The sequence below is a fragment of the Python bivittatus genome, unplaced genomic scaffold (assembly GCF_059951505.1).
Source record: "Python bivittatus isolate LINGU-HERP-01145 unplaced genomic scaffold, Pbiv_v1 ctg000590_np1212, whole genome shotgun sequence".
Taxonomy (NCBI): domain Eukaryota; kingdom Metazoa; phylum Chordata; class Lepidosauria; order Squamata; family Pythonidae; genus Python; species Python bivittatus.
The window spans coordinates 6,722,501-6,742,640 of NW_028277086.1; the positions used below are offsets into that span (position 1 = coordinate 6,722,501).

Sequence of the window (20,140 nt, forward strand, 5' to 3'; positions counted from 1 at the left end):
GTAGATTCAGACATTAGCTTATAATAATAGGTTTTGTTTTGTTTTTTTTAAATTGTTCTCAGGTGGAAGAAGCATTAAGTGAAGCTGATTTTCAGCTCAAGCTGGACCTGCATTTTACAGACAGTGAACAACAGTGAGTAGTTTTCCTTTCTAAGGTGAAGTGTTATTTTCTTGCAACAAAGGCAGCAAAGTTTCTGAAGGCATTTTAAAATTAGGAAATAAGCTTTCCTGAACCACAATCTTCTTAATCCGATGTATGGAGGATTAGGTTTGCGCAAAACAATCATTGGATACAGAGGAAAGGATGATGAAAGGAACTTAGAGGAGCAATGCTGTAGTTGCTTCCCTCTGTTCCATCAATAAAAAGCATGAGCACATAAAAAAATAGTATTTTACTGTTTACCATCCTTTTAACACCAGGAATTTAGGATTATAATCTATTCTGTGCTGGCAGTTTCTAGTCAAATGGCATGTTCAGGAAAGGGAGAGGGAGTGGGAACAGGAGAGGGGGAGGGGAGGAGAGGAGAGGAGAAAGGAGGGAAGGGGAGAAGAAGAAGTGATGGAAGGGAAGGGAAGGGAAGGGAAGGGAAGGGAAGGGAAGGGAAGGGAAGGGAAGGGAAGGGAAGGGAAGGGAAGGGAAGGGAAGGGAAGGGAAGGGAGGGGAGGGAAGGAAAGGAAAGGAAAGGAAAGGAAAGGAAAGGAAAGGAAAGGAAAGGAAAGGAAAGGAAAGGAAAGGAAAGGAAAGGAAAGGAAAGGAAAGGAAAGGAAAGGAAAGGAAAGGAAAGGAAAGGAAAGGAAAGGAAAGGAAAGGAAAGATGGCTATGTGTGAATGGTAGAAGGCAAACCATTTGAGGATTCTCATGGCAGTATCAACAAATTGACCCTGTTGCTGCAATAATTACAATGTAGGGAGTTGAGCAGCAACTCTAGAAGTGTGACTCACTGCTAGGAGAATAACAGCCCAGTGATCAAAATTCCATTCACGCCTGCATTTCTGCCGCAGCAACAATGTCGCAGAGCCAGCCAACGTCTCTTTTTCTCAACTCTTCCAACCTCTCCTTCCAGGCTGAGAGACGTTCTGGCCATCCCCGTAATAAGCAGCCGGACGTTGGGACTCCACTTCCACCCCAGGCAAGGCCTACACCACCACGTCCCTGTCATGTTTGATTATTTTCACCTGTCGGCAGTCACTGTTACTCTGCATGCCTCTCTGGTGGCTTTAAACCAGCCCCTCCTCAGGTAAAGTGAACCATCACTTTCCGAAAAGAAAATGCAGGAGGGCTGTGCAAATCCTTCCAGAGCTATGCGCATCCTTCCACAGGAGTGCCAATAAATCAGCTCTCTACCAGTCAGTAAAGCAGACATGTCTTTATTTAAATTTTACTTTAAAGCAAAGTAAAGTGGCCATGCCCTGCAGATGATGATGGAGACAGCTGGGAGGAGCTTTCAAAGAAGGTGAATGAAAAAGACATGGCTGCTTTAATGATTTGGAGAGAAGTCCTTTGTGCTCCTACAAATCCTAGAGTGCTACTTTTGAAGGACTGGCACAGCCCTGAACATTAATTTTGCATTCAGTGCTTCTTTTTAACTGTTTAAATTTTATGTGAGCTTTAATTTTCACACAGGTACAGTACACATGCATATTAAGTAGTTTGTATTTGTTTAGGTATTAAAATGGGCCACATCAGCTCATGAGTACAAGCTAGGGGATGGTTTCAAAAAAGAAATGAAAAGAAAATTCTTATCCTTAATCCAAACATTTGTTTTCTTTTCCTATCCTACTTTTGATCATCAGGCTCCATTGGTTCCTGAATGTGTGCACTGTGGCTGTGCTTTTTGGGGTCCACCCAATTTTTTTCTGCGGTTTTCTCCTTGGTAGTTCCTTGAGTCAATCAAGGATTGGATCAAGGATTGAATCAAAGACTGAATTAAATTAAATCAAGGATTGAATCAAGGAACTACCAAGGAGAAAACCACACCCCCACCAACACTGGCAGGGCAAGCTACTGTATATAAACAGGGAGCAAACCCCACACTCACTAGCATTGATGATCTTACCTAGTTGGGTAATGAAATGTCTGCAAGCAAACAGCCAAGCTCAGAGAACACCAAGGACTCCACAGTTCAACTCTGAGCTACATGTATTCTCTTCCACTGGATATTTTTCAGTCTCTGCTTTTTTCCTAAAGAGCTACACGGGCATGTAAAAATAGCCAACTATTCCCAGTGCACAAAGGAAGGCATGAGTGAGGGAGATTTTGATTGTACTAATTCCTGAATGTTCCATGTGTTCTGTTTTTCTTTAGTTTTGCTCGTCCAGGAAGGGCTTCCTGGCTTGGTAAAGGCAGCCTGGATATGGGGCCAGATCTGCCTGGGATGTCGCTAGAAAACCTAGTCTTTGGAGCGGGCTATTGCAGACCAACAACTTCAGAGGTAAAAGGCTGTTGCTTAGAGGTGCTGATGGCACTCCAAAATGAACTTGAAATTCTTTAGAAAGGGCTAGCAATGAGTTGCATTTCTTAAAATTATTATTATTATGCTTCCCCGCACTACTCGGTGAAACCAGGAGGTGGAACCAGCATGTCCTGAACTTGTATTGAATTGAACATTGATGCTATTGAGTTCTATAGGGATGAGTTGCTTGTTGTTCAGTTAGCCAGAATATTTGTCTATGCAAGGCCTATCTGACCTACCAGGCCAGAGCGGATGTGTTAAATCAGTCCCCTTATTTTGGGGGCAAAGCTAGATATCCTCAACAGATGATAACAGGTGACTCTGATGCTAGCTTTACTTTTTTAATATATCTCATTCACAAAATAGTTATCTTTATGATGGCATTTTATCTCCCTCCCCCACTCTCCCAGCACCGCCTACCAGTCACTCTTTTTCTGATTTAATTAATCTCTTCCCACTGCAGAGAAATCAATTGGCATTGTTCAAATTCCTCTCAGGATGCTAAAAAATCCTTTGGAATTGGACTTCACTGGCAGAGTGAGCCAAAAGGAAGCAAGATACTTACATATTTGCAATCTGCTCAGATTTTGTGGAAAAAAGTTTGGCCCTTAGGTTAGGGGAACGCTGCTTTTGATTTATTAGAGGTTTTTATAATTATTGATTTCTATTACTGATATATGTTCTTAATGTGTTTCTTTGGGACTTCGTTGCATTGCACCCAGGATCTCTTAGGATTAGGCTGGACTATAAATATTGTATAAATGAATGCATAAACAAATAAATAAGAAATTGTGACTTTTGGAATATTTAGAAACTTCCTGAAGGGTTGCAAATCAAGCTCCTGAATATCATAATTTTCTGGACTTAATTTGCTACCAGATACAGGAGTTTATGGATGGTGCAGGTCATGGCTGCATTGAAGTACTACATAAAAATTGTAAGTGGGACAATTACTTGGTAGAAATGGAATGAAGGAGAGGATGTCTTGCAGTTTACTTCTCATTTCCCCCTTATATCACTTTTTAGTTGAAAAGTCTCCACTCCATTTAATCTGCTGATTGGCTTCCTCAATTTAGCAGCATGATCCAGGGAGGATGGTAAGTCTAGGGCAGTCTAGGTAGGTAGGTTGAGGTAGGTCTATGGCGGCATAAAAAGGAATGAGGGGCACAAGAAATGGGCAACCAGTTGCCCATCCCTGCTCTTCAATATATATTTTAAAATTGGAACACAAATTGGAAGAAGAGGGGTTTGGAACACCTAATAAGCTTTGGTTTTGGCCCTGGTTTTTAGCTTTGTTTCATTAATCCACCCATTACTGAATCTTTTTAAAGCAGGTGCAATCAAATGCTTGCATTTTCTTTGAGTCAAACACATTCCAGTTAATGCATATGAATGGCACTGATCAGAATTATCTAGAGGAAACTAGTGTGGTTAGTGGCTTACTACTACTATTACTACTAATAATAATAATATAACACCATCAAACAACAACATCTGCCTATCCCAGGTCCTTGGGAAGGACTCAATAGATAGATAAAAATGCCAAATCCAGTCTAAACATCTGGCTGGCTGTGAGACCAACCTTAATAATATAGGGGAGGCCCAGATTAAATCTCTCAGCTGACCATGCATTTCATTGAATGAATTTGGGCCAACTGTTATTTCTTAGCCCAAACTACCTGACATTGTTGCTATTAATAAAAAATAAAGCATGCTGGAAACTCAAAGTGTGATCACATCTAATCTAGTGGTAAGAGGAGGAGTAGGATATGCAGTACTAATAGTAGTAGTTTAGTTTAGTTGCTCATTTCTGTTTTATTTTTAATGCATTTTTTTGGAATGGAGTAGCATAGAAATGTTAGTAAATGCCACAAGGGCTATTATTGTTATTATTTATTAAATTTATATTCTGCCCAACTCCCAATGACTAAGAGTGGGAACACATCAACAGTAATAATAATAATTGTATGGAAGCATCTTCATGGCTTTCCTACCCAAGATATGCAATTTAAGGACAGAGTGACTGTAATCCTCAAAGTCTAGTAGCAAAGAAATGCTACATGGAACAGACAATAGACTTAGTTTGCCTTTTGAAATAGTCCAGCAGAAAAGAACAAGGTGTTTTATCAGGAGCATTTGCCTGTCCTTGCAATGGCTTGACAGTCCTACTGTATCTGAAAAGTGACAGCAGTACAAGTAATGCTGACAGGTCAGTCCTGATCTTCCCAGCTCCTGTGCTCAATTTATTTAAGTTTTTTTGCCCCATGGAGATGGGTTCAGCGGTAATCAGTGTTGCTTTTCAGTTAGCAGAAAAGGTGTGGATTACAGAGATAATTGAGATAATGAGCTTCATTCTCAACAGCAGAGAACTCCCTGAGATGATATTTATTTCTGCTTTTTTCTCTTCCCCCCTCCCCAATTTGATGATGATTCAGATTCAGCTTTCCATTTCTATTTAGGAGAAAAATGTTGCTAAATGCAATTGATGGGCTTGGAGGTATCAGTGGTGAAAAACAGAAAAAGAACACAAGATCCTTTCATTCTACAGATCCTTATTTCCTTCCCTCCTTTCACTTTTCCAAATGCCATAAAAACAATCTATAATGTGCAGGAAAAGGTAGAGTAGGTTATTATATTTTGGGGGACTGGAGCTATGTTTGGTTTAGGGAGGAGGTAACACAAGAGTATCTTCTGTATTCCTTCCAATATCTTCCAATATTCTTGATCTCCTATGGAATAGGAGAGTTTTCTTTATCTTCACTGCTTCCAGGAGTGTCTGCAGGGTGTGGCCAAAAAATCAAGATGGCAGTCACAATGGCACAATTGAAGCTCTGCCTGTGTATTATGTGTGACGCACATAACACACATGTTATGATGTTACAATGAAAAGTACATCGCTTGCTCCCCTTTCTGTGAATTCCATGTTTCCAGGTAATGGTGACACTGGAAAACAAAGCAGAGTTGTTATCCTCATAATTGGTATTGGGAACTGTCAACCAGACTGTTCATAGCTTGTGATTGAGAAATTAACTAGATTTAAAATCAGCATCTCTTGAACTTTGCACAGTTCTAATTCCCAGGCACTGTATTTATACAACTGTATGGGAAACTGCAGGATAAAAGATCCAAGTCTTATCTCCTAGCCACAGTTATATTGTTACAGTTCATCCATTACTTACATTTTTTAATCTGTTGTATAACCTACCAGTTAAATCATTGTAAATTAATTGAAAAAACTTTCAAGCAGTAAATGAATTGATGCCAGCATTACCCGGGGTTGTAGAGACCATCACTATCCTTGCCTTTCTTAAAGTATACTTCATTATTTAAGTGGGTCCAGATGCCTAGGACAGACCTTCAAGATTTGGCCTAGAAGTCCAAGGAAGAATTGTAGGTGGCTAAAATCAACTGATGACTTATCTTGCAGTTGCCCAGCTAAAACCAGATAATTCCAAATGTAGTTGAGGATCAGCTTGATATTTCAGAACAACAAAATCTGCACTGTGGCTGTCCTTTGTAAAGGAGATGGCCTTCAAACAACACTCTTTCCTGCTAATTTCGTTGCTTTGATTCTGCACAGAGGAGGTTGGCATGCCACTGTTTCCAGCAGATGTCAAAGGGATTTTTGTATAAAAATCATTCGTTCCACTTGACCTCTTTCCATTTTGCAGAATAATTAAATGTCAGGTGTGTAAGATTGAAGGGGGTCCGATTTTTGCAGAGTGATTTCCTACAGACAGGGTTGTGTTATTTGTTTTTCTTTTACTTTCTTTTCTTTTATTCTTCTCCGAGCCCAGTGGGGTACTCTGAATTCACACTGCTGTTGGAAAGGAAGGGTAGTGAGGAGGTAATCCTATCCTTCCTTCCTCCCTCCCTCCCTCCCTTCCTTCCTTCCTTCCTTCCTTCCTTCCTTCCTTCCTTCCTTCCTTCCTTCCTTCCTCCCTCCCTCCCTCCCTCCCTCCCTCCCTCCCGTCCTTCCTCCCGTCCTTCCTCCCTCCCTCCCTCCCTCCCGTCCTTCCTCCCTTCCTCCCTTCCTCCCTTCCTTCCTCTCTCCCTCCCTCCCTCCCGTCTTTCCTTCCTTCCTTCCTTCCTTCCTCCCTCCCTCCCTCCCTTCCTTTTCTTTCCTTCCTTTTCCTTCCTCCCTCCCTCTTTCCAAATAACAAAGGAGAGAGACTTGAGTAATTTAAATAAATAGGACAAAAATAATTATTGTCCTAATTAATTGCAAGTTTTTTTGTGTTTTTCCCCCCCTGTAAGAAGGATAAAGCTAGTTTGGTACCAACCTTTGTAAAATTGCCTCAGAGTAATTTCTGATTTTTTTTTCCCCTAATCTATTCCTGAATGTAGCAAAGGGGATACTGTTTTTGACAGGTAGCAGAAAATATTTTAAAGAGAAAGCTTTTGATTGCTAAATTATTCCCTATGATTTCTAGGCAATTTGTTAAACACTACTAGCAGTAATGCTTGTATTGGGTTTTGAAGGAACACTTGTTTCGGTCCCTTTAATATCCCACTTGAAATATTCTGTTGCTGTCGAAAAGGGCTGTGGAAGAATTACAGACAGATCCAAGTTACTTATATTCCCTGATCTAAAAAATGGGGAAATGATGTAAATCTTGCTGACCATGAGGTAGAAGTCATATGTACAGTGGTTTGTTTATAAATGACAAGCTCTTTATGTCCCCCTTCTGTGCCTGAAGGAAGCAACTATTATTTTTCTGAAATAATAATAGGCTTTAGATATTTATTTCCATCCCCTACAGGACTGGAAGAAGAAAGAGTTATTGGGTCAACAAAACAGTTTTTTTTTTAGTTTGTTTCTAGAGACCCAATCTCCTGCTATGAATCCACATTATTCACAACTTCCTTCCTTATTCAAGTTCCATCTTTGCATTCCTAGAGAATTAGGTTTCAGCTAGGCTGCTAGCTGTTTCATTCTACCAAAAAGGAACATAAACATGTCTGCAATCATGCAGATATATTCCATGCAGACATATCATGCTATATGCATTTAAAAAAAAAATCCCAGGAATGTGCTGGAATTATACATTCTTTTGGAAAGCTTGGCTGAATTTTCCAACATCCTACTCTTACAGCAGTCACTATATGCATTCCTGGAAGGGGGGGGGAGGGAAGCAGAGGAATGATGTCATCATGCAAATTATTGAATTTGCATAATGGGTAGAGACATTATAATGTACATTCTTTTTATCATTTGGTGAAATTTAGAGGCCCCCTGACTCCAGACAAATATCATAGCTTTCACCTGATGTCTATGGCAAGAGAATGGAGAAAAATATAGGCCCGAGAAAGGTTAATCCTGGTTGAATGGGTGTGGGAGCATTTTTTAATATCTACCAGGGAGATGTTAGAAAGAAAAAGTTCACCATCTCTCAGTATAACACTGTCCAACTAAGTCAATCTAAATGTTGGAAGACACAGTAGTTAATTGACTGAGCCCTTAAACTTCATACACCTGTTGGCCACTGAGTGGATCAAACAAAAGGCACATATTATTGCATCTACACAGACGAATAAGTAAAGAGTTCTCATTAATTTTCTGTTGGACCAGAACCAACCAGTTCTGCTCTTAAACATTTGGTGGGTTCCCAAACAAATCCATTTGGCTTTTCCAAAACTTCTGAGTCTGTGGAATCTTTCAGAAAGGTGTTCTACCCTCACTGAACCTAACCTCGCTGTTTTCAATGCTCATGCAGAATCTTGTAGGAGGAAAGCTGTTTTTGTCTATAGGGGCAAAAAAATCAGAAGCAGTCTTTTCTGACTAACAAATTTTATTAAAAGGCATAAGCCTTCACACGGTACCTGTGAGATGGATTACGAAGACAAAGTAATATCAGAGCGTTTCAGACTCCCAGGATGCTCCATAGTAGACATCAGAGTGACTGTTTTGAAAACATTGGATTTTAACTCCACTACTGAACAAGAACTTGTTAAACTCACGTACGTCAAAAAGTTTCAGGCTATCTTAAAATACCTCAAGAAACACAACGAGATTTTAACACATTACAATTGTTAATTGATAAAGCACTTGTAATTTGTCTCACATGTAAGATGCATTTGCATAACCCCCATCTTCCCTCCGCACCTCATCCCAATTTGAATTCTAAAGCCATCAAGGACTCTAAGTATCGGAGGAAGTGAGCTGTGGTTCATGAAAGCGTATGCCTTTTAATAAAATGTGTTATTTGGAAAAAGTGTTAGCAGACTCCTAATTTTTTGTTCAGAATCTCATGATCTTACATGTTCTCTGATAGCATCTTATCTATCTATCTATCTATCTATCTATCTATCTATCTATCTATCTATCTATCTATCTATCTATCTAGCAAATTTGTCACCGCCCATCTCATTGAAATGACTCTAGGTGGTTTCCAAAACAGTTAAAGTCAATTAAAATTACAATATACAGTACTGTTAATAGATAGAAAATAAATAGATCAATTCATAGAAGAAGTGCTTCTGTCTATTCAGAAGAAGGAAATCTCCTTAAAGGAGATGTGGCTTACCATGAGTGTTGCATTACAGCTTTAGAAATCAGCCCAGCATCAGCAGGGCCTGCTAAAAAGTGCTCTCAGTGAATAAGAAACACTTGAAACTCTTTATCTTTTCCATAGCCTTCTTCCTGCACATTTCTCCCCCTCCCCCTTAACTTTTTTTGGGTTTTGCCGTACGAAAACACGCTGGAAAACATCCATGCAGGTAAAAAATTCAGTGTAATGAGCTACCGAGTAATGGTTATCTGCTTCATGCCTCATAAAGTTTCATTGTCCTTGCCTGTAAATTATTTTAAGGCTGTTCAGTGAAATAGGAATAATGCAGTAGGTGCCTGAAGGAGCCGTTAAGCAAATATCAGGACAAAAATAGGAGAGTTAGGCTAATCTCCACTGCACCAGTATCAAGACAGTTTTGATGCCCGGCGGTGAATTGTAGCAAATGAGAACAGTTTGCTTTAGCAAAACTGGAGAATACCTGTTATTGCTGACCAAATTTAAAAAGTCCTGGAGGAAAACTTGTAGAAACAGGTCCTTTTGCATCAGTTTCCCAAGCAAGAAAGTAGAGTTTAGGATCCTTTTAAAAAAAAAAAAAAGACCACATTTAAAGTTCATCTAGGACTATCAGAACTCCTTTCCTTTCCTTTCCTTTCCTTTCCTTTCCTTTCCTTTCCTTTCCTTTCCTTTCCTTTCCTTTCCTTTCCTTTCCTTTCCTTTCCTTTCCTTTCCTTTCCTTTCCTTTCCTTTCCTTTCCTTCCCTTTCCTTTCCTTCCCTTCCCTTCCCTTCCCTTCCCTTCCCTTCCCTTCCTTCCTTCCTTCCTTCCTTCCTTCCTTCCTTCCTTCCTTCCTTCCTTCCTTCCTTCCTTCCTTCCCTCCCTCCCTCCCTCCCTCCTTCCTTCCCTCCTCCCTCCCTCCCTCCCTCCCTCCCTCCCTCCCTCCCTCCCTCCCTCCCTTCCTTCCTTCCTTCCTTCCTTCCTTCCTTCCTTCCTTCCTTCCTTCCTTCCTTCCTTCCAGGTTTTCAACCTGCCAGTTAGGCTGATGTATGCAAAGGGCTTGGATATAAAAATGCACAAAACTGTGCTCTTGAGACTACCGCAAAATGGCTCAAAATATACAATACAATTGTGTACTTTGGGGAAAACAGGAACACAAGTGGAAAATCAAACAAGAATAGTACACACAAGGGAACTGAAAGCACATGAGAATCCACACAAAGTTTCATGTATATATGTTTCTGTGTTGTTATGTTGTTTGTAAATTACAGTCTTGAATAATTTTGTGCTCCATTAAAGAACAACACCAGTGGCAGAGAGAACAAGTGAACAAAAACATCACTCATTCTTATTCAGAAAAGGAACAGAAGCCAATTATCATGGGTTAATATAAAACCTAAGCCGTGCCCTGCTGGATCAAATCCCCGGCCCATCTAGTCCAGCAGTCTGTTCTCATGGTGGCCAGCCAACTCCACAAGGAAGCCCTCTAGTCTCCCAGCAGATGGCCTTCAAAGGCAGTCCCACTGCCATCATGTTCAGAGAAGCAAAACGAACACAGTGGCACCTGCTTCCACCAAAGAACATAATAACAGACCTGCTGGATCAGGCCAAAGCCCATCTTAGTCTTCCATCTTGCTTCTCAGTAGCCAACCAACTGTGTAAATAAGAGCTTTCTTCTGTGTCTTTCATCTCTCTTTCCCATCTGCTTCATTGGATGATCCCTGCTCCTATCAGTTTGATAGAAGAAGAAAGATTTTCCCTGTCCACTTTCTGCAGGCTATGCATGATTTGCCATATCTCAACCATGTTCCCCTTTGCCATTCTTTTTTCTCAAATGTCCTAGTCTCAAATATCTTTTTTAATCTTTCCTCATAAAGAAGGCCTTCAAGCCCCTTGATTATTTGGTTATATGTTCCTTCCTCAGTCCAGATATATGTGGAGCAAGTGCAGAATAAGAGTCAATGATAAGAATTGGGAAAACATGGCTATGCTGGTATGGAGACGGTTCTGTTGATTAAACATCAAATATCGTTTTTTTCCTATGATGAGCCACCAAGACACAGAAGTCATAATTAAGCCTAATACAAAATTAATGCAGTTACAAAGCAAAGCAAAACCCCAAATACCTCACTCACCCAGAGAAAAATAGAAAATGATCAGTCCTATCCATTTTACACTTGACATGGCCCTGGAGATGACACCCAAGATTTATTACACCCAAGAAAGATTAAGGGTGTCCCCAGGCCAGCAACTTTGTTTTTATTTAATGTTTAAAACGATAATGAGATTCTCAGGTTTTCATAGTGGCATCTTCATGATGTCTTCCTTCAAGTAATTCACTAGTATAAATGAAGGTCATTCATTTCAGTCTTCAAATCAACACTATTTATTTGGGGTGGTGATAACTGTACTAGAACTAGCAAATCACTTTCTATTTTCTGGATCAGTGAATTTAATCTCATTTTCTGTGATGTGCCCAAAACCCATCAACCAGAGGCAAAAATAAACAAAAACAAAGACACACAAATAGATACAGATGCAATATAGTAGCTTGAGGAACATAAGTAAGGATCTTCTAGGAACTATCCTATGGAATAACCAACCTATACAAGTCTACGTCTGTGTTAATAATACAAACCTTGCCTTATATTTACAAAACTAAGCTCGAAAGCTTATCATCTGAACTGGAAGGGAATATTTTTCAGTTTTCAATTTTACTTACTGTTTTGTAAATTTATTGGGAACGAGGAACTCTTGCTGATCAACTGAAAATCACCTGGGATCTATCAAATCGTAATCTACCTATAAGTCAGAGGATCAGACACTCACTTTCCATGAAGTCTAGCAGCTAATGGCGCTCAGAGCAAAAGAAATCAGTTGCCATTAAGGGAATATCAAAATCACTGCCCACACGCTTCACATATCAGCCTCAGTTATCTTCATTTGGCAGAGGTTTTCATGCATCTGTCCTTATCAAGACGGAGAAATGAGAATACAAGTGAATGGCACTGACTTACATTTCTCTTCCTGAGCTAGCAACTACACTGTAAACAAAGTGCTTTATTCTCCAGTCCCTCTAACAGTAGGAATGATTCTTCATCAAAGATTCCAGACGGTACTAGTAATCTGAGACATCCTGATCAGTCACAGTATATTGGGTGTAAACATCTGAAGCTACTGGTAAGTCTTGAAGCCTTGAATAATGATGAAGGCTTTTATAATATCCATTGATGCTCTCCCTCTCTCCCTCTCTCTCATTATTTCAAATATTTCTGCATTAATATATAGGGTTATCTGAAGCCTGGATTTAGAGATAAGATTCCAAACCAGTTCTGCTGAATCTTCAAGCAGAATCAACTACCTGAATTGGAATGTTTATTCAAAGCACCCAAACCAATCCAATTCACCCAGTCTGGCATTTCTATTCAAAGCATTATATTGACTCTTCTGTTTTTTGTTTTTGTTTTAAATTGGAAGCTTCATATTAGATTGTAGAGACAATCTGAGTTGAATCTATGATCCATAACAGATCCAGGCTGATCTTCACACTCATTTTAAGCAGTTGGACAACAATTTTTAAGCTTCTGCTTCTTTGTCTGTTCCTCCTTCAGAACAGAATGAATGCAGATATTTGTCCAGCTCCTTACTGTATGGGGGTATCCATGGAGGAGTGGGGGCTGTCAAAAAGTCATGATGGCAGCCGTGATTGGCCAGTCTGCCAACCAGATGCCTCTGGTCCTAGTTTTTGGTGGGAATATTCTTTTGGTTCTTCTCTCTTTCTCGTATTCTCTCTTCCTCCCCCATCCCCAGTGGTGTTGGCTGGGGAACCATGTGCATAGCATACCAGTATGAAATGTAAAGCAATAATGAACAATGGCTGGTAAAGAGCAACACATGATAGAACAATGGAAGCCCATTTTGGAGTGCTCAAACTTGCTCCTGAAGAGTTTTTTGGAGCTGAATGCTTGACTGTCACTGCAAACTTTTTAATATCCACATGCAAGTGCATGTGTTGATTAGAAGAACAATGATTCTATCCCTTCTCTTTGCATTTCTATCTTAGGATGGCCCCTATAAAATTGCTTGGGCTTTATATTTCCTTTAATATTCTTCATACATCCTGTTTCAAGAGCCGCTCACAAGTTTACCTGAACTTTTAATTTAGCTGCAATTTCATCAATAATGTCCTCCGGGGCATTTGGAGACATGGCAATACTTTCCGTGGCAAGGGTGGTTGTGGGAGATAATCACCTTGCCGTACAATCGCTTGTCATTCACTGGGGTTGAGAATAGAAGCAGTGACTGCCTTCAAGCTTGAAAGAAATAACACAAATGAAGGGACCAGCCTCAGCAGAGAAATGTCAGGCGGGTTGTAAAGCAAGTAAACCTGGAAGGATTGGAATCCTTTATCACTGTCAGGTGGCTGCTCCATATTTCCTCTCAAGTGATTGCTTGACACTTTGTTTAAGTTTACTCTGATGTTTTTATGAGTGTTTGTAAAATTGATGTTGCAAGCAGTGGCCTTATTTCACTTCCTTCTTCTCCACAGAAGGAGACAGATCAAGTGGTCTGAAACATATAGTTGGCTTGAGAGTGATGGCACCCTGCTCTGGAGTTCAGAGAAATGAATGGGGGACACTCGGTCCCAGGTGGATTTCTTGAACAGGGCAATTGCTAGGCAAAAGCAACTGCTGACCTAGACATCCAGTCTCTGGGGAAAGGATGAGGATTGAAGCTTTGGATGGGGCTTTGGACCTGGGAGAGAGACAGCAGGGATCAAGGAGATTTCATGTAGTGTGGGGTTTGGGAGCAGGCAGGAACATTGTGATGGTGATGGACAGTGAGAGATATGAAGGGAATCGTGTGCCATTACTGTGTTCTCCCCCCCCCCCCCCATTGCCTAGTCATCAAGACTTAGTTGGCCCTGGGCTTTGGCTGCTGCTGCCAATGCCAGGTTGGTCTCTAATGATGCTCACCTGTAATGATATATGGGAATGACCTTGGGAGACAGAAGGAAGAGCTGCAGAGTAGGCAACAGTCAGATAAGAGGAAGCTGAACCCTCAGAAGGTATGGGAGTGTGGGAAACATCTCAGAAGAGACCCTCCCTAGTTTTTGGACTGAAAAGGCAAGTGGGGGAGAGATGTACTTTCAGACTTGCAGTATTCTGTTAAAGTAACCCTACAGTAAAGATAGAGCTAGTACTTCTGGATATGCTTCTTGTCTGGACTACCTCGCAAGACTGACATTACCTTATCTATGATTTAATAATGGATGAGACGACTGACTTGTCATGTGTTACCAAGACCTGTTGGACATGAAGTGTGCAGGTGTTCCCCCATCTAAGTATCGCACCAGCTGTGATCCTGGGGTAGGGATAGGAAAATAGCTATGGTTGTCCAGGAAACTTTGGAGGTTGTCAGGGGCATTGCAGATAAAGTCACTCAGATTGCTCTGAATTGGATTCCAGTTATGCAAATCCTATGGAGATGACTGAGATATGGTTTCATTTGATTTCCTGGGAGGAGTTTGACCCTGTTAATCCTGAGCACTTCAATAGGGTTATTGGGATTGTTAGTGCAACCATTTATGTGTTAGTTTTGTACCCCTATTGGTTGGTTAAGGCCTTCAGGGAGGGAGACATGTGGTTGGATTCATGTAGTGGCAAGAATGGGGTATGACAGGGACTCTTTTTTGCATTTGGGGGGTATTAGAGGTCTTTAAGGAGCAAAGAGTGAAAAAAAAATCTAGAGAACTATGAGTAGATTCAAATGAGTGGTGGTAGGAACTCATGTTTGAGCCTACACAATGTCAGTTAGATTGTCAAAGTGTTTTCCATAGCTATTACATCCATAGACTTTTGCCTGGCAGACCTGTTCAGAGTAACCCAGAGCCTTTTAGGGAAAGATATGTGAGACAAATCGTTTATGGGTATACCAGGCAAATCAACAGGTTTCTTGACAGATAAAGTCACTCATATCTTGCTGGCCCCATCAAGTAGACGATACTAAGAGTCAACAGGAAGGCTAAGACTAGCTTTATTGAGAGTGGCTGACTTCTGGTGGAAGCACGGCAAACTAAACACATCTTTGTGGAGAGCAGAGATTGTGACTGCAGCAAAAACGAAAGAACAGGTGAGTTGACCAGTTCTTTGGAACCTCTCTGGACAAGGAGAGGACAGGAGATTGCCCAAATGTGCTCTGGACAGCTGCTCCTTACTAGGAAAGGAAAGGTCACAGCCACAGCGGAGCCTTTTAAAGGACAGTGAGTTGGTTAGCTTCACTTCTAATCACTTTTGGAAATTGCTTATTTAACCATCTTAAAGTTATTAGACATCTTCGAAATGACAAGTTTGAAAAGTCACCTGCTAAGTCTACTTTCATTTTTGAACATAAGAAAAATTAACTATAAGTTTAAGAACTTTAAAAAAAATGAAATAAATGGCAAAATGATAATTATAATGATAATGATGATGATGATAATAATAATATTTTGAACCAAGAAAGTTATAAATGAATTAAGGGTTCAGACAAATTTGGAATATTGAAACTTTTTACATAAGATTTTGGAACTAACTGTAAAAATAAACAGCTTTTTGTGGGAATCAAAATTATTTTGTCTACTGTAAGCGATAACAAAGATTGGAGACTTTATTATTTAAATTGGACACTAGAGGGGACTAAAGACTCCAGCCCCCCCCCCCCATCAAAAAAACCTTGCCTTTGGTTTTGATTAGGATTGGGATTTACAAAAGTGTCACAAAATGTTATAACATTTGAAATACTAAAGGAGATCTTTGAAGAATGGGGCCAGAAATTAGTAGCCACAATATCAACAATATCAGTAATGATGTCTGCTTCTATGGATAGATTATGTCTAAAGGATGTTAATAATGGAGTGACAGATTTGAAACAAATCCTGCTGGATGCAGAAGTAGTTGAATCAGGATATTGGATTTAAAGAAAAGTGTGGATTACAAGACAGAGAAGGCATTTAAAGTGGAACAAGTGACAGGCTAGAGAATGACCCAGATAAGGATGCTTTACTGGACATACAAAAGAAGCTGGCTGACATTTTAAAAATTAAAAGGGAAATACAAATGATAAACCAAGAGAATGACCTGGATAATGTCTTTTTATTGGATTTACAAAAGAGGCCCGTTAAAGCCTTGAAGAAGCCTATGCGATGGGATAAAGAATTGAAGAGAGATCAAATCCTATGACAATATTTGAATGAATTTAAGATTTTCAGAGGTAAAGGGAATATAAAGATGGTTTATTTGATCGAGGTTAAAATAAGACATGTTTTAATGAAATTCTGGCAACCCTTTGCAGACTTTTTGCTGACACCAGGATTGAAAAGTTGATGTCTTATGGATTTGCTGATAGATAACAGATGGGTTATGGGAAGAAGAGAGATCTGTTTGTAACCTTACAGGAGGTGAAGAGTTACTAAATTTGTTTATACTTGTTGTGATGAAGGTTAGAGGTCACATCTTTATATATTTCTTTTCTTTTTCTTTATTATTTATTTATTTATTGAATTTGTCACTGCCCATCTCATTGAAAGACTGTGTGCAGTTTACAAAACAATTAAAATCAATTAAAATGACAAAATTACAATAATAAATAAAAAATAACAAGATCCAAAGTAATTGGTAATCACTCAGGGAGCATCATCGAGCATCATTATATTCTTTCTTTTCTCTTGGTTCTTTCTTTTTCTTTTTTCCTGCACTTATTCTTTTTTCTATTTTCTTTCTCTTAGTTTGTATTCGTTTTTATTACTGCAATTAAAATCTTTAATAAAAATTACACATAAAAAAGAGAGTGGCTATGATAACAGAATCTTCAAAGTCTGATTATGCTGGACCTCCTCCCCTTATACTGTCAGCCTTGCCAGGTAGACCAGAAATTACAATAATAAATAAAAAATAACAAGATCCAAAGTAATTGGTAATCACTCAGGGAGCGTCATCGAGCATCATTATATTCTTTCTTTTCTCTTGCTTCTTTCTTTCTTTTTCTTTTTTCCTGCACTTATTCCTTTTTCTATTCTCTTTCTCTTAGTTTGTATTAGTTTTTATTACTGCAATTAAAATCTTTAATAAAAATTACACATAAAAAAGAGAGTGCCTATAATAACAGAATCTTCAAATCTGATAATGCTGGACCTCCTCCCCTTCTTATACTGTCAGCCTTGCCAGGTAGACCAGAAAGGAAACAAGACCAGATGAGCTAATTCTGGTGCTTTATTGTAAGGCTACTTTAACAGAATCTTACAAGTCTGAAAGTACAAATCTGTCAGGCCCAGCCCAAGAATAATGGTGAAACAGGCCAGTCGAGTATAGTTCCTTTATCTGCTTACACCTTATAGACAGAATCTTGCCAAACTCAATCTATACTACTGCAACTGGTGGATATACCCTGGGAGATTCTAGGGAGTGGCTATCCTGAACCTCTTTCACTTCCCACACTCCCCCTGCGGACCGCATTGTCTCTTGTCTCCTTTCCCCTCCTGGAATGCACTCCCCCCCTCCTGATAGCCTTGATCTCCCACCTCACTCTCCTCCTCGTAGATACATTCCATCACAGCATGTCCCGGTTCTTCTTTTACAGCCTGATAAGTTAGGGAGGTTCTTTTCTGAGTTTCTTTCTCTGCTCTTTATGCAGCTGTGGGCTACCCACCCCCTGTCCCCTTATCTGATCATTCGCTAGGCAGCACCTCTTCCCCCTGTCTCCCAAGGTCATTCCACATCACATCACATTACATCTACCCAAGTGAATTAAGGAGGTATTTGTCTGAGCCACTTACACATATTTTATGCTTGCTTTAGACTTAAGCAATGTTTTTCTCCTCAGTGTTTGATTAATAGGTCTGGGCTATCTCTGTCAAGGTCATCTTCCTTACTGTTCCTTACTGTCTCTGTGTTGGATACCCATTAGTGAGAATCCACTGTGGTGAGTGAGACAATGTCTTGCATTACTACCTGGGATTCTTTGGATCTGGTGGGACCCAAGGAGGTGGCTAGTGTCCTCTGTAGTCTGAATTCCACTGAATTCCTGGGAGGTTACTTTATGTACCTCTTGGTTGATTTAGATGACTGGGGAACATGAACAACTGGGTCTAGGAGACAATTTCTCTATGGGGGAGGCTGTAATGCTATGTATGTTAAAGAAATGATAGTGTATCTTTTCCTGAGGAGAATCCCCTGTATGCAGATGTTTTGGACAACTTTCACCCAGTTTCCAATTTCCCCTTCTTTGTGAAGGTAGTTGAGAAGGTGGTGTCAAATCAGCTACAGCGATTTTCAAACTTGACAACTTTAAGATGTGTAGACTTCAACTCCCAGAATTCCCCAGCCCAGCCAAAATGAGTTTGATTTATTGGGTTCCTGTAGGTTATTTATTTATTTAATTTATAGGCAACTCCAATCTGTTACGACTCTGGGTGACTTACAAAATACAACAATAAAAGCACAATAAATCACACACATACACACACACAGAGAATCATATTATCAAAAGACCAAAGTTTAAGGGGGGAAAAATCAATTGTATAAAAATCCAGAACATTGCACAAAGGACCCATCTCCCACTCTGACCCAAGGCCTGGTAATGCACCCAGGTTTTTGATGCTCATTTAAACAGGGCCAAGGTGGGTGCCATATGAATCTTGGGGGGAATGGTGTTCCAGAGGACAAGCTCCATGATGGAGAAGTCTCATTTCTTGAGCGCTACTAGGGGACATTGTTTAATCAATGGGATCCAAAGCAGGCTGTCTCTGTCAGATCATGTGGGATGGACAGAAACTATGGGGCCTAGGCAACCCCTAATTTTTATTATTTATTGATGATTTTAATGAATTGTATGGGGTACCTGTGTGGCCTGGCTTGTGGGGGCTTAAGATGCTCATTTCGCTCCTTAAATGATCCTGAAATAAACAGACTGTGACCCAGTCCACTTTTGGAGTGCAGGCCTTGACCCAGCTCTTGAGCTAATGAAAGTTGGGCACTTCTTATATTAAAAAAGTGGTTTTTCATCAAGAAGAAAGAAAAACCAAAACAAAACAAAAAAGGAGCTATGATGAAGAAATGGAGCAGGCCAATCTGATTTAAAATAATTACTAACTGAGCCAAAATAGCCACTGGAATCTGGCCAATCTCTTCTTTTCCATCCAACTACGGTTAATACAGATTTTTGCTTATTGATTCATGTGTAAGGAAATATATATCCAGAGCTTTGTTTTCTCTGCCCTTCAGATCTCATTTTTACACCTGCTTCTTCTGCATAGCAAAATAAAGTCTGACATTCCAATAAGAGCTATTTTTGAAGCCTTTATTTTGTTTGTTTTGCTTTGTTTTATTTCCTCCTTTAATCTTCCACTTCTAGAACTGTTCAATGAAGCTGCCCTAAACTTGGTGAACCCTACTTGATCAAAGAACGTTGTTGGTCTCCTTCCCATAGTAGGCTTCCAGATTTCTAACTAAGCAGTATTAAAAGCCCTCTTCTAAGACTAGTGTGGGAGGGAATCGAAAGAGAGGAAACAAAACAAAACAAATCCTACTTTGATATTTTGGGAGATTTAGAAGCTTTGGAAAACAACTAGATACATTCCCTTTAGAAGTCTTCAGGCATCTGATTGCTTGAGTTAGAAAATAAACTAGAAAAGGGGACAACCACAGAAAGGAAGCAAACAGCTTTTTTGCACCTTATTTCTGGCTGGGAAGAAAAAGAAGGATGTCTTGGCTAACTGTCTGAAACATTTCCTGGTATTTGGGGTTAGAAAGTTAGAAAATGTCATAGATTATTATCTATCTATCTATCTATCTATCTATCTATCTATCTATCTATCCATCCATCCATCCATCCATCCATCCATCCATCTATCATCTATCATCTATATTATCCACCCACCCACCCATCGATCCATCGATCCATCGATCCATCGATCCATCGATCCATCGATCCATCGATCCATCGATCCATCCATCGATCCATCCATCCATCCATCCATCCATCCATCCATCCATCCATCCATCCATCCTTTAAAGCCATGAAGATCCAGGACAGTCCTTAAAGCTTGTGGTGAATTCCTAAAGGCTGTTCCTCGAGAGCTGATACTGTATTCTGCAAAACTAAAATAACAGTAATGAGTGTTCTTCCTAATTATTTCTTTCAACA

General features: G+C 39.9%; 1 protein-coding gene across 5 annotated transcripts in view; it reads left to right on the top strand.

Moving 5' to 3' along the window:
• The window catches only part of FAM135B (family with sequence similarity 135 member B), a 128,673-nt gene that overhangs the window by 65,223 nt on the left and 43,310 nt on the right, over positions 1-20,140 (top strand). For all 5 annotated transcript variants that reach the window (XR_015797549.1, XR_015797548.1, XM_088148942.1 and 2 more), the window contains 3 exons: positions 63-133; positions 1,066-1,239; positions 2,307-2,433. Coding sequence is in view for 3 of the 5 variants with exons in the window: in XM_088148942.1 (XP_088005068.1) it covers positions 63-133; positions 1,066-1,239; positions 2,307-2,433 (372 nt within the window). In the remaining 2 variants the exon portion in view is untranslated. The remainder of the gene's footprint in view (positions 1-62; positions 134-1,065; positions 1,240-2,306; positions 2,434-20,140) is intronic.